The sequence below is a fragment of the Pituophis catenifer genome, unplaced genomic scaffold (genome assembly GCF_029215685.1).
Source record: "Pituophis catenifer annectens isolate HBS135680 unplaced genomic scaffold, rPitCat1.0.hap2 SCAF_8, whole genome shotgun sequence".
Lineage (NCBI taxonomy): Eukaryota > Metazoa > Chordata > Lepidosauria > Squamata > Colubridae > Pituophis > Pituophis catenifer.
In genome coordinates this window covers 24514124-24529302 of record NW_027256888.1, presented here as the reverse complement: position 1 = coordinate 24529302, position 15179 = coordinate 24514124, and the positions used below count along the sequence as shown (strand labels likewise).

The window sequence follows — 15179 nt, the reverse complement described above, 5'->3', positions numbered from 1 at the left end:
TTGATATGGTTTGGATGACAGTGGAAATATGGACAGGAGTGGAAGAAGTAGAAATAGGAGTAAACGAGTGGGCAGACCATAACCCAATAACTATAAAATGGAAAGGACAAAAAGATCTAAAAGATGGACATTGAATCAAAATATATGCAAAGACAAAGAATACAAACAGATATTGGAAAAGGAGTTGAAGATATTCTTTAGGGTGAATTAAAAAAAAGATACATCAATACAAAACCTTTGGGACATGCTAAAGGCATACATCTGTGGACTGACAATGGCTTATAACGTAAGGAAGAAGAAACAAAGGAAATGTCAACAAGAAAAAGTACAGGAAGAACTTAAAAAGTTAGAAAGAAAATTACAGGAAGATCCCCAAAATAAAAAAAATAAAAGAGGAATGGAATATAGTTAGACATAAAATAAATTTAACAATCCAAAAGGAAATAGTGCAGAAAATAAAGATGTCAAAACAAAAAATTTTTGAACATGCGAATAAAATGGGTAGATGGTTGGCCTATAAATTAAAAAAAGAAAAAGATAAAAGAATGATATATCAATTGAAAGATGAAAATGGAATAACCCAACACAAAAGGGAGGACAAAAAGGAAATTATACAAAAGTTTTTCTCAAATCTGTCAGGAAGAGATAGCAGAAGAAAAAGTTAAAGACTATATAGAGGGAACAAACTTGTGTAAAATTGTGGAGGAACAACAAGAAATACTAAATAGACCGATAACTGAAACAGAATTTGATATGGCAATGAAAAAACAAAAAAAAGAAAAAAACACCAGGCCCGGACGGACTCCCAGTAGAGTTATATAAAAACACTCAAGAAATGCTGGGGGGGATGATGTTGGAAATATTCAATGAGGCTCTAGAACAGGCAAATATACCTAAAACATGGACAGAAGCAATAATCACCCTTATTCCCAAAGAGGATACAGATCATTAACAAATATAGAACTACAGACCAATATCATTGTTAAATACTGATTACAAGATATTTATGTCAATCATAGCTGAAAGAACAAAAAAAATCTTGAACAAACATATACATTCAGATCAAAATGGTTTCCTGCCAGGTCGACCAATTAAAAACAATGCGAGAACAATAATAAATACCCTAGAGTTTTATGAAGTACATCTGGAAAAACAAGCTTCACTGGTTTTCCTTGATGCCCAAAGCATTTGATAATATGAACTGGAAATTTATTGAACTGAAATTTATTGAATTTATTGAATATGAACTGGAAATCAATTGAAACTTATGGAATTTGGGACTAAATTTGAAAATATGATTGGAAAAATTTACACAAAACAAACGGCGAGGGTAATCATGAATGAAGATATGACAGGGAAATTCGATATAACAAAAGGGGTGAGACAAGGATGCCCACTTTCTCCACTTCTATTTATATGAACTTTAGAAACACTTTTGAAGAGAATTAGAGAGGATCGAGAAATAAAAGGGTTAAAGATAAAGACAGAAGAATATAAGCTTCAGGCTTTTGCTGATGATCTGGTGTTTATAATGGAGGAACCATTAGAATCAGGCCCAAAATTGATAAAAAAAAAAAGAAGAAGAAGAAGAATTTGGCGAAGTAGCGGGACTTAAAATTAATAAAAATAATTCTAAATTATTAACTAAAAATCTTACAAAGATACAAGAGAAGGAATTAGAATGCAGTACAAAAATTCAAATAACCAAGAAAATAAAATACTAATAATATACTAGGGATTTGGCTTACTGCAAGATGCTCCTCAATTAAGGAAGACAATTATGACAAATTACTACTGCAAATTAAAAAAGATTTAGATAATTGGAAAAATTTACAAATTTCATTTATGGGAAGGATCGCTATGATCAAAATGAATATTTTGCCCAAAATACTATTTCTCTTCCAAGTTATACCAGTAAAATTTGAGAAGACTTTCTTTGAAACATTAAATAGAACAATTACCAAATTTATATGGCAAGGAAAAAGACCGAGAATTAGATTAAAAACATTGCAAAACACAAAAGATAGAGGAGGAGTAGCACTCCCAGATTGGGAAATATATTATCAAGCATCTTGTATAACCTGGCTGAAAGAATGGATGGAGTTAAGGGACAAAAGAACATTAGTGATTGAAGGGCACAACTTGCAAGTGGGATGGCATGCATTCCTTTGGGACGAAAAAATAAAATATATGGCTACTTTAGAAGACACATACTAAGGAAAGCATTGCTACAAATTTGGATCAAGATTAAAAAAAAAATTACACAAAAATACCAATTTGGATTTCACCTACAGAAACATTAAAATATCCAAATTTAACTGAGTGGGACAAGATAATAAGATATAGAAATATATTAAAAGAACAAGGAAATCTGAAAACAAAAGAGGATTTGGAACAAGATCTAAATAGAGAAATCGATTGGGGGACATATACGCAAATTCGGTCAAAATATAAAGAAGACACAAAATTAAATGCAATACACACTGAACAAAATGAATTGGATAAAATTATACAAGGGACGGAGGAGAAATTAATCAGTAGAATATACAATTTTTTGCTGCAATATAAAATGGAAGAAGAAATAGTTAAGGATACAATGATTAAATGGGCAAAAAACTTTAACCACACAATAGAATTGGAGAAATGGGAAAAATGTGGCAAATAAATACAAAACTAACAATGTCCACGGCATACAAGGAAAATCAGTTGATGATGTTTCATACATGGCATCTACATACTTGCAAAGATGTTTCTGAGTAAATCTCCAGTGTGTTGGAAATGTAAGAAGAGCTATGGAACATACTACCACCTTTGGTGGACATGTCCAGTTGCAAAGAGTTCTGGGTTAAAATTAAAGAATGGCTAGAGAAAATAATAGAACAACCTATGAGCAGAAAACCAGAGACATTCTTATTAGGGATATTTACGGAAAAATACTCCAAGGAAATAAAATATTTGATCTTATACATTATAACAGCTGCCCGTATAGTATACGCACAAAATTGGAAAAAAGAAAATATACCAACAGAAGAAGAGTTGATAAAAAAAATCTTAGAGTGTGCCGAGATGGATAAATTAACAAAAGAGCTTAAAGAAAAAGAGGATACGGAATATTATATAATCTGGCACAAATGGTATAAGTGGCTGGAGAATAGGAATAGGAATAATGGAGAAGAAAAATAGGGGTGAAATGTAAAAAAGGAAAGAATGAATATGTCAATGTATAGAAAATATAAAGTTAATAGGCGTCTTAATAAATACACTGTAATTAAAAGAGAGGGGACAAGAAGAAACTGGAATAATATAAAGGGAAAAGGGAGAAAATGTAAATACTAGAAGATCATCACGAAATAGCTGTTAAGAGAGTATATATATAAATGTTGTATGTCTTGTCATTTTATGTTATAATAAAAAATTAAAAATTAAAAAAAAGAAAATTATAACCATTGCATTAAATCAAAACATCCTATATCTTCAGGGATTATGATATCGCTATTTCCTAGAACTACTGTGTACAAGGCAGGTTGATCAGGTTAAATGCTCCAATTCTTACACATTTAATCTACCAAGTCTTCCACTATTACTATATCACAAGGTTCTTCACAAGCACATACTGGTCCATGATCACAACAATGGTAACAACAACAATATTCAGTGAAACAATTACAATCACAGAACCAACACATCTTGTAGGGTGCAAAGTCCCACAGCTTCTTTTGGGATCTTCAGATGGAATAACATTATTCGCGCATTTCATCAGCTGATGTCACAGGGGAGGGGAGGGGGTGGTGGTTGTTATTAAAGAAGGTCTTGGTCCGAGGGAGGCCACTATTCCTCAGACGGCCGGATGTGAGTCCCTCCTTGTGAAGTGGGGTCATGGGGTGCAGATGGGCTTGTTGGTTACGTACCTGGCTTCCTGCCACGTGGCGGTGGCCCTGCCCGAGCTGCTCAATGTTATAGCCACAGTGGCAGTTGATACCCCCAGGCTTATGGTTATGGGGGATTTTAACCTGCCATCTGTCGGTGAGGCGTCTGAGGTGGCTCGGGAGTTCATGGCTTCCATGACAGCAATGGATCTGACCCAGTTAGTTCATGGCCCTACTCACACGGGGGGAAAGACACTGGACTTGGTTTTTGTCTCTGGTCAGTGGTTGAGTGATTTTGAGATAGGGGATATAGTGATCAAGTTCTTGTCATGGTCGGATCACTCCCTCCTTCGCTTTGACCTTTGAACCTCCACACCCAACCACAGGGACTGATGAGGTGGTTCCGTCCCAGGTGCCTGATGGATCCGGATAGGTTCCAGACGGAGCTTGGGCCATTTCCTGAGGCTCTGGCTCATGGCTCAACTGAAGACCTAGTGGCCGCCTGGGATAGGGCGGCCGCTGGAGCTTTGGACCGGGTCGTGCTTTTGCGGCCTCTGACCCGGCGCCAGTCTCACCTGGCTCCTTGGTTCACCGAGGAGCTGAGGGAGATGAAGCACTGGAAAAGATGCCTGGAGAGCAGTTGGAGGGCCAGCCATTCTGAATCCAACTGAACACTGGTAAGGTCTCATATTAAGACCTAACTGGTGGCGATAAAAGCGGCAAAATACAATTATTTTTCCGCTCTTATTGCATCATCTGATAATTGCCCAGCTGCCCTGTTTAAGGTGACCCGCTCCCTGCTCCACCAGAAAGTGCTGGAGGACCCTTTGGAGGGTAGCACCGAGGACTTTGTACAGTATCTGTATGACAAAATCGCTCAGATTCGGGAACATTTGGACTCTGACTGGGTAGATTCAGGGGGGATGATGGAGGCAGGTCTTGAGAATATTATCTGGGGAGAGTTTGAATTTGTGACTCCCGAAGACGCGGACAGGATACTGGGCAGACTGAACGCGACCACATGTTTATTGGACCGGTGTCCCTCCTGGTTGGTGCTGGCCTCCCGGGAGGTTACATGAGGCTGGCTCCAGGAGATTATTAATGCTTCCTTGAGTGAGGCCTCTCCTCAAGAAGCCTTCCCTGGACCTGGCACTGTTGGCTAATTATCGTCCAGTCTCCAACCTTCGCTTTGTTGCGAAGATTTTTGAGAGTGTGGTAGCACGACAGCTTCCTCAGTACCTGGATGAATCAGCTTATCTAGATCCATTCCAGTCGGGCTTCAGGCCTGGGTACAGCATGGAAATGGCATTGGTTGCGTTGGTGGATGATCTCTGGAGGGCTCGGGACAGGGGGTGCTCCTCTGTCCTGGTCCTGTTAGATCTCTCAGCGGCTTTTGATACCATCGACCATGGTATCATGCTGCACCGGTTGGAAGAGTTGGGGGTGGGAGGCACTGTACTACGGTGGTTCTCCTCCTTTCTCTCCAACTGGTCACAGTCTGTGTTGACAGGGGGGCAGATGTCGACCCCGAGGCCCCTTATATGTGGGGTGCCACAAGGATCGGTCCTCTTGCCCCTTTTGTTCAACGTTTATGTAAAGCTGCTGGGCGAGATCATCCGTGGTTTCGGGGTGGAGTACCACCAGTATGCTGATGACACCCAGCTGTACATCTCCACCCCAGACCACCCCAACAATGCCCTTGAAGTGATGTCCCGGTGCCTGGAGGCCGTACGGATCTGGATGGGGAGAAACAGGCTCAGGCTCAACCCATCCAAGACTGAGTGGCTGTGGTTTCCGATGTCCCGATATAGTCAGCTAGTGCCATCGCTGACTATTTGGGGCGAATCATTGGCCCCCACGGAAAGGGCTCGCAACTTGGGTGTCTTTAGAAGAGCACTTGATGGCCGTGACCGGGAGGATTTTTCATCAGGTTTGCCTGATCCGCCAGTTGCGTCCCTTTCTAGATCGGGACTCCTTATGCACGGTCACTCATGCCCTTGTCACCTCCCGTCTGGACTATTGTAACACTCTCTACATGGGGCTCCCCTTGAGGAGCACTCGGAGGCTCCAAAGGGCGCAGAGTGCGGCCACGCAGGTGGTGACGGGAGCAACATGGCGCTCCCATGTAACGCCTCTCCTGCGTGAGCTGCACTGGCTCCCGGGGGTCTTCCGATTGCGCTTCAAGGTTTTGGTTATCACCTTTAGAGCGCTCCATGGCTTAGGACCTGGTTATTTACGGGACCGCCTGCTACCACCAATACCCTCCCACTGACCAGTATGCTCCCATAGAGAGGGGCTCCTCCGAGTGCTGTCAGCCAAACAATGTTGACTGGCGGCCCCCAAGGGGAGAGCCTTCTCTGTGGGGGCACCTACTATCTGGAACGAGCTCCCCCCCGAGATACAGAGGATCCCAGATCTGTGTACCTTCCGTCGCGCGCCCAACACTTTTTTATTTCATCAAGCTGGCCTGACCTAAGTTTTTTCCCCTTTTTAAATGGAAATTTTAAATTTGGTTTTAAATTATTGGGGTTTTAAATGCAGCCAAATTATTTAATTCATTTTATTCTATTTTAAATTTTGTATTTATATGTTTTATTCTATGGCTGTTCACCGCCCTGAGTCCTTCGGGAGTAGGACGGTATACAAATTCAATAAAATAAATAAATAAATAAATAAATAAAAACAAAGCTTAAGAACTATATGTTTATATGACTACTAATATTATTGTAAAGTGACAGAATATGTATGGAACCAGTGATGTCATATCTATGTCCAATGTTTTTTAAATTTTGTATTATTAATAAAAAACTTTTTATATTAAAAAAAAGAAAGAAACCTCAAACATTTCCAGAAAAAAAAATCAAAATTGTATTCAGAGCAGAAAAGAAAATATATCCGCATAGCTTTTATATGCAGATGAAAGAGAAAAAAACAGTGAAAGGCCAGGCTGCAAGAGCAGGTCACCCATTTGCCCTGCCTTTCTCAGACAGGTTTGGCGGGGGGGGGGGGGAGAAAAATGGTTAAAATGAGCAGAAAAACTGCATTCCCTCCTTTCCTGCTTCTCTCGCTCTTTCAAGGCAAAAAATCCTCAAATTAATAACCAGTGAGGACAGGAAAAAATTTAAAAGACTACACAGAAATCTCATCCCCTTTCTCCACTCAGCATACTTTTGACAAAATAAGTTTCTTTATTTCTTTTCCTTGCAAACACTTGCTATTGCCTTTCCTCTTACTTTACAACAACAACAACAAACACCTTGCAACTTACTGTTTCTTTCTACGAAAGGGAATCAAAGTACATTCACACCAGCTTTTACCATCAACATACTCACATTTGCAAACTGCAGTCAGACTGCAATCAGACTGCTTGTATACACCAATTTCACATGCAAAAATCCCATTTCATGCTTTCTCCATGCAAAGCAAGAGAAAGGGAGGTGGCTTAGAAAAGAGGGCAGCATGGAAAAAACAAAAATAGAGTAATGAGGAAAAGGTGAACCTTCAAAAAAAAGACACAGAGGGAGAATCTAAAGCATATTTACAGCAACCTCTTTTGTATTCTGAAATTGTATAAAACTTCTGGGGGGCCCTTTGTTATTAGAATAGAATAGAATAGAATAGAATAGAATAGAATAGAATAGAATAGAATAGAATAGAATAGAATAGAATTTTTTATTGGCCAAGTGTGATTGGACACACAAGGAATTTGTCTTGGTGCATATGCTCTCGGTATACATAAAAGAAAAGATATGTTCATCAAGAATCATAAGGTACAACACTTAATGACAGTCATAGGGTACAAATAAGCAATATAAATTGTAAGGATACAAGCAACAAAGTTAAAGTCATACAGTCATAAGTGGAAGGAGATGGGTGATGGGAACGATGAGAAGATTAATAGTGCAGTTTTAGTAAATAGTTTCACAGTGTTGAGGGAATTATTTGTTTAGCAGAGTGATGGCGTTTGGGATCTATAGTTTTTTCACGCATTGCTCTTTAGTTTTTCCTGTTTCTTGTTTTGGATCTCGACCCTCCCTCCCCCATCCCCCAGACGAGCCTGATTTTACATTTTCTTTAATTGTAATGATGATACTGCGAAACCCCTTCCAAATATGCTATCTATGTGTGCAATGTGGTATAAGAAGAAAAAAAAAAGCTTGCTATAAAAAAAAAAATCCTCTGTGTACTGATGCCTCTTTTGGTCTGCTTAAATGGTGGATGCTGGGGGCAAGACTGATTATGCTGATTTGGGTGTTTAGGACTGAGGTTACCTTGAAAACACTAGAGTGATTTTTAAACTATTAGAAAAATATTTATTCAGGAATCAGGCATCACGTTTTTATTTTCTGGAAGGATTTAGCACAGAGACAATATATATCTGGAACTAACATGTGATGGGTTTCTATTACCAGGGAATCTTGCACAGGACATTCCATTGCACAATTGAGAGAGATCTTGGAAAACCGAAATATAAGTGTCTCCTGCGAAGACAATTACAGGTAATTTCTGTGCAGCAGAATAATAAAAATTACAGAAATAATGCGACATTATCATCTTCAAAAACCTCAACAAAAACAATTTCTGCCTTATCACTTAATAGATATTATTGTTATTTTAATCAAGTATCAATCATTGTAATTTTTAAGGATACTGTTTAAACTAGAGTTAATATAATAAAAGAAAAGGAATGAATTGATAAAGGTTATATCCATGGCTCCCTCCTCATAAGTCAACCTTTCCAGAGGTTACAATAAAACTTATAAAAATGATTCCATTATATAGTTATAATGTGAACATATGCAGAATCAGATAAGCAAAATATAGATTGAGAATCAGAGCTTTTGTAAACAGCTTTTTCATCAGTTTATTAAACTGGCGTTATCAAGATCAAAAATTAAAGATTCAAATGTATTTTTGAACAATGTGCCTCAAACTAGAGGCTTCCAATCACATAAAGAATAAAAGGATGATTTGGGAGGAAAGGGACAGCCAAATAAATCACTATTCATACAAATCATTCAAAGATAGTGTGACCCCAAACTAAACCTTGTATGCAGTGAACTCTCTATTGATGTGATGGAAAGACATACCATATTTTTCAGTCTATAAGATACACTTCCCCCCCGAAAAAAGTGGGTGGAAATGTCTGTACGTCTTATAAAATGAATGTTGCTGAAACCCTGCCCACCTGCCAGCACGCACCCTTCGGCCGTTTTCGGCCTCCACATGCCCCATTTTCAGCCTCTGCATGCCCCATTTTTGGCCTCCATGCACACCATTTTTGGCCTCTGCACACCTTGTTTTTGGCTTCTGTGTATCCCATTTTCAGCCCATTCCAGGCAGAAAGGAATTGCCACTGCCACTGATTGCCGCCTATCACCGCCAATTGCCAGCAATAGGCAGAGGTGATCCCCACTGCCTGGAACAGGCTTAAAACAGTATGCACGGAGGCTGAAAACATGATGCACGGAGGCGGTGATAGGCGGCAGCAATCCCCGCAGCCTGGAACAGCTGATTGGCGGTATTCTGGGAGGCCTATCCAGCCACCAATCAACTGCTAGTGCTAAATCAGGCTGCCATAACATGCTGAAGCTGACCAGGATGTTTGCTGTTTGCTGCAAGGACACTAGCCAGATGAATATCGATGGGAGGCAGAGGCAGATATTTTTTTCTTGTTTTCCTCCCCAAGAGCTAGGTGCATCTTATGGTCTGGAATGTCTTATAGTGCAAAAAATATGGTAATTAATTTTATGTCTTTGGTGAAGGCTTAATGCTACATTCAAAAGTAGTTTGAATTATTTTTCTTATGCAAAGTAGTAGGTTTTCCTGATTGTTCTGTATTTTTTCTTTGTTTCTTGTTTGCTCTTTGTCTATTAAAGTGGAAATTTTGACAAAATTAAACTTTCATAAACTGTGTTCAGTAAGGGTGCCTAAAGTGTTATTTAGGCACTCTTACTGAACACAGTTTATGAAGGTTTAATTCTACTTATATCAATAACTAGAAACTCTTCTACTATTACATATACATTGATAAATTAGATCTATACATCTTCTGGATGGATGTAGACCTGCCATATTTATTTATTTTATTTTATTTATTAAATTTGCCATGGTATATGTGGATTTATATGTATATTTTATTACTGTTTTACAACAGGCCGGCACAGTTACTTCAGTGTACGAGAAACCCCAACCACACCGCCTGCACAGTTTGTTCCTAAAATCATGGTATTGTTGTTAACTAAATATAATATGGAATGGAGTATAGCATATAATTTATAAAGCAGAAACTAGAGAAGTAGAAGATAGTAACAAGAAAAATCTTAGCTAATATTTGGTTTGCATTTGTATAGGGATATTGCATACGCTGTGTGCATTTGCAAAAAAAGAAGGAAATGGTTAGAAGTGATTTATATCTTTCAAAAAATAATCAAAATATTCTTATCAGAGGCCACTTCAAAATCTGAGGGCTATGTCTATCAGAGATCAGAGCCACCACAAGTCTTCCATTTGATAATATGACTCGTTGCCATCTAAATCAGTTAACATCTGAGTTTATTTATTTATTTATTTTATTTTATTTATATACTGCCCTTCTCCCGAAGGACTCAGGGTGGTGAACAGCCGTAATAAAAACAATGTACAAAATAGAATTTAAAAGCAGATTAAAATAATTAAATCATAGGCCGAATTTAAAACTCTCATTTTAAAACCAATTTTAAAACCCCATTAAAACCAAATTAAAATCATTTATCCCATCAGAGGGGCTTGCTGGAATAACAGGGTCTTCACTGCACGACGGAAGGCGCGGAGGTCGGGGATCCTTCGTATGTCTGGAGGTAATTCATTCCAGAGGGCAAGGGCCCCACAGAGAAGGCTCTCCCCCTGGGGGTCGCCAATATACATTGTTTGGCTGATGGCACCCTGAGAAGGCCCTCTCTGTGGGAGAGTATTGGTCGGTGGGAGGCAATCGGTGGCAGAATGCGGTCTTGTAGATAGCCAGATCCTAAGCCATGGAGCGTTTTAAAGATGGTAACCAACACCTTGAAGTGCACCCAGAAGACCACTGGGAGGCAGTGCAGCTCATGCAAGAGGGGGGTTACATGGGAGCAATGGGTCACCCCCATTATTACTCGCGCGGCCGCATTCTGGACCAGTTGGAGCCTCTGGGTGCTCCTCAAGGGGAGCCCCATGTAGAGAGCGTTACAATAGTCCAGATGGGAAGTGACGAGGGCATGAGTGACTGTGTGCAAGGCATCTCGATCCAGAAAGGGGCGCAACTGGAAAATCAGGCGAACCTGATAAAAAGCCTCCCTGGCCACGGCCATCATATGATCATCCAAAGACAGCCGTGAGTCCAGGAGGACGCCCAAGTTGCGAGCCCTCTCTGAGGGGGGTAAGATCTCATCCCCAATAGTCAGCGATGGTGTGAGCTGGCTATATTGGGACGCCAGAAACCACAGCCACTCAGTCTTGGAAGGGTTGAGTCTGAGCCTGTTCCTCCCCATCCAGATCCGCACGGCCTCCAGGCAACGGGACATCACGCCAAGGGCATCATTGGGGTGGCCTGGGGTTGAAATGTACAACTGTGAGTCATCGGCATACAGTTGACACTTCACCCCAAAGCCACGGATGATCTCGCCCAGCGGCTTCACATAAATGTTAAACAGGAAGGGCGAGAGAACCGATCCCTGTGGCACCCCACAAGTGAGGAACCTCGAGGTCGACCTCTGCCCTTCCGTCAACACAGACTGCATAGGGTCAGAGAGGAAGAAGGAAAACCACTGTAAAATGGTGCCCCCCACTCCCAACCCCTCTAGCCGACGCAGCATGATACCATGATCGATGGTATCAAAAGCCGCTGAGAGGTCTAGGAGGACCAGAACAGAGGAGCAACCCCTGTCCTGAGCCCTCCAGAGATCATCAACCAATGCGATCAATGCCATTTCCATGCTGTAACCCGCCCTGAAGCCCGACTGGCACGGATCTAGATAGACAGCTTCATCCAGGAATCGAGGAAGTTGCCTCACCACCACACTCTCAACAACCTTTGCCGTGAAGCGAAGGTTGGAGACAGGACAATAATTAGCTCCCACCTGGAGTAAAGAGTGGGTCACCCTGAACAGGGCGGCTGGGCGGTTCTCTGCAGATGCAATAAGAGTGGAAAAATAGTTAGATTTCACCACTCTTATTGCCACTAGGTAGGTCTTGATTCGGCACGGCTGGTCCTCCAATCGCTCTCTAGGCATCTTTTCTGGTGCTTCATCTCTCTCAGCTCCTCGGAGAACCAAGGAGCCAACTGAGAACGGCACTGGGTCAGAGGCCGCAAAGGCGCGACGCGGTCCAAGGCTCCAGTGGCTGCCCTATCGCAGGCGGCTGCCAGCTCCTCAGCCGAGCTGTGGGAGCCTCTGGGAATGGCCCAAGCTCCATCAGGAACCTCTCGGGGTCCATCAGGCACCTGGGATGGAACCACCTGGTCGGTTCCATCTCCCTGCGGCGAGGGGGAGTGGTACGAAAGTCCAGCTGAAGGAGTGAATGATCTGTCCATGACAAGGGCTTGATGACTAGATCCCCTATTGTGAGATCATTCAGCCACTGACCAGAGACAAAAATCAAGTCTAGTATGTGTCCCCCTATGTGGGTAGGGTCATGAACTAACTGGGTCAGGTCCATGGCCATCATGGAAGCCATGAACTCCCGAGCCACTTCCGACGTTTCACTGACGGATGGCAGGTTGAAATCCCCCATGACCATAAGCCTGGGGGTATCCACCGCCAACCCGGCTATTACGTTGAGCAGCTCAGGCAGGGCAGCTGCCACGCAGCAGGGAGCCAGGTACGTGGTCAGCAAACCCTTCTGCACCCCATGACCCCACTTCACAAAGAGGGACTCACAGCCAGCTATCTGAGGAACAGTGGCCTCCCTTGGACTAAGACTTTCTTTAATAATCACCACTACCCCTCCGCCCCACCCCTGGGCCCTCGGCTGATGAAATGCGTGGAAGTCTGATGGGCACATCTCCATGATGGTCTCCATGATCCCAGCCAGGTCTGCATCCCCCTCTTGAACTAAATCATGAATGAGAGGGGCTTTATTAGTCGCAGACCTGGCATTGCACAACAACAACCGAAGGCCTGGGCCCTAAGACTCTGCACAACCTGGAATACAAGAAGCGCCTTGGGGGCCGGAGCATGCCATTGCTTGCAACCAGCAAGTGCGTACTCCCCGTACATGATACGGCCCCCTGCGCCCGCCATATCTGCCCCTCCCACTCACTGTTTTGATGGAATGGCCCTTTGTCTCATCCCCCGACTCCCTATCTAACCCCCTCCCTCTCTCCTCCCGCCATGACCCTCAGACCCACTCTGCCACTCTGTGGTTCTACAGACCCCCCCAGGTTCTTCCCACCCCTTCCTAAAACCCCATAAAAACTTTGTATACGTATTAATCAAAAATCCCCTCACTCTCCTTTTTGCTGCAAGCTCAGCTTTTGATTCTGAGGGACCATGATGAAAATAGGCTGCCTTTCATCTGTGGACATCAGTAGTTGGATCTTAGGAGACTCCTGACTTTTTGCCCCTGGGATATCTGCAGAGGACATTCTGACACAAAAAAGTCTAAGGTTGCACATAAAAAATGCTCTGCCTCCTAATACAGCCAGTAACCACAACGACCTTGGGAGAGGGGGAAAAACAATGGCCAATGGTGGGGGCCATATTTTAGGAAAGAACATATATTATCAAGCGGCAGTAAAAACTGGAGTCCTACTAGACAATTACTTAAATATGAGCCATATTTGTGTGCGGCTGCCAAAAAAGCCAATGCAGTCCTAGGCTGCATTAACAGAGGGTTAGAATCAAGATCATGCGAAGTGTTAGTACCGGTTTATAAGGCCTTAGTAAGATCACACTTGGAATACTGCATCCAGTTCTGGTCACTACAATATAAAAAAGATGTTGACACTCTGAAAAAGTGTAGACAACAGCCACAAAGCTGATTAGGGGGCTAAAACATATGAAGAAAGGCTGCAGGAATTGGGTATGTCTAGTCTAGTGGAAAGAAGGACTCAGAGTGTTCCAATATTTGAGGGGCTGCCACAAAGAAGAGTGGGTCAACCTATTTTCAAAAGCATTAGAAGGCAAGACAAGAAGCAATGGATAGAAATTAATCAAGGAGTGAAGCAACCTAGAATTAAGGAGAAATTTCCTAACAATGAGAACAATTATCCAGTGGAATGGGTTGCCTTTAGAAGTTGTGGGTCTCCATCAGTGGAGGCTATTAAGTAGAGACTGGATAGCCACTTCCCTGGAATGGTATAGGGCAGTGATGGCGAACCTTTTAGGGACCGAGTGCCCAAACTGCAACCCAAAACCCACTTATTTATCACAAAGTGCCAATATGGCAATTTAACCTGAATAATGAGGTTTTGTGAGGAATTTTAATCATTCTTTCACAATTTGACTTCTCCCTGGTGGCACTGGATTTCTTTAACAGCACAACTCAGGAATGATGGGAGTGTAGTACAGTAGCCTCTTCCTTCCTTCCTTCCTTCCTTCCTTCCTTCCTTCCTTCCTTCCTTCCTTCCTTCCTTCCTTCCTTCCTTCCTTCCACCTCCTCTGATTTCACCTTAGGAATACATTTAACTTCAAGATGTGTAACAATAAAAGAAGATAACTATTACAAATTAAAAAGACAAATTGAGGAAGATTTGGAGAAATTGAAAAATGTACAGTTAACATTAATGGGAAAGATTGCGATAATTAAGATGAATATATTACCGAGACTATTGTTTTTATTTCAGACAATACCGATAAAAGTGGAAAAGACATATTTTGAACAGCTTAACAAAATAGTAAGGAAATTTATATGGCAAGGGAAGAAAGTGAGAATCAACATAAAAATGTTACAAGATGTGAGACTATGTGGAGGATTTGAACTGCCGAATTGGGAACTATACTACCAGGCAGCAGCATTGACTTGGATGAGAGAATGGATTGGACTAAGAAATATAAGACTATTAAATTTGGAAGGACATGATTTACAATTGGGATGGCACGCCTTTTTATAATATGGCAGAAGCAAGATGCAAGATACTTATTTTCTATGTAAGAAATGCATTATTACTAGTGTGGGAGAAGATCAGAGTTAAATATTATTTGAAAATACCAACATGGTTATCAACAATGGAAGCGTTAATACACTCAAATATTATTAATATTAAAAATATTCTTAGATACAAGAATATATTAACAGATAAGGGGGAATTGAAAGGGAAACAAGAAATAGAAGAACAAGGGATTGAGATGGACAGAT

The 15179-nt window shown here is 41.6% G+C and overlaps 1 protein-coding gene across 1 annotated transcript in view; it reads left to right on the top strand.

Moving 5' to 3' along the window:
- Nucleotides 1–14747, top strand: part of LOC139320468 (ADP-ribosyl cyclase/cyclic ADP-ribose hydrolase 1-like) — a 72407-nt gene extending 57660 nt beyond the window's left edge. Inside the window, exons 7-9 of the mRNA XM_070948809.1 lie at nt 8279–8365; nt 10024–10094; nt 14668–14747. Of these exons, the coding sequence (XP_070804910.1) occupies nt 8279–8365; nt 10024–10087 (151 nt within the window). The 3' untranslated portion in view covers nt 10088–10094; nt 14668–14747. The remainder of the gene's footprint in view (nt 1–8278; nt 8366–10023; nt 10095–14667) is intronic.
- Nucleotides 14748–15179: the final 432 nt, after the last annotated feature.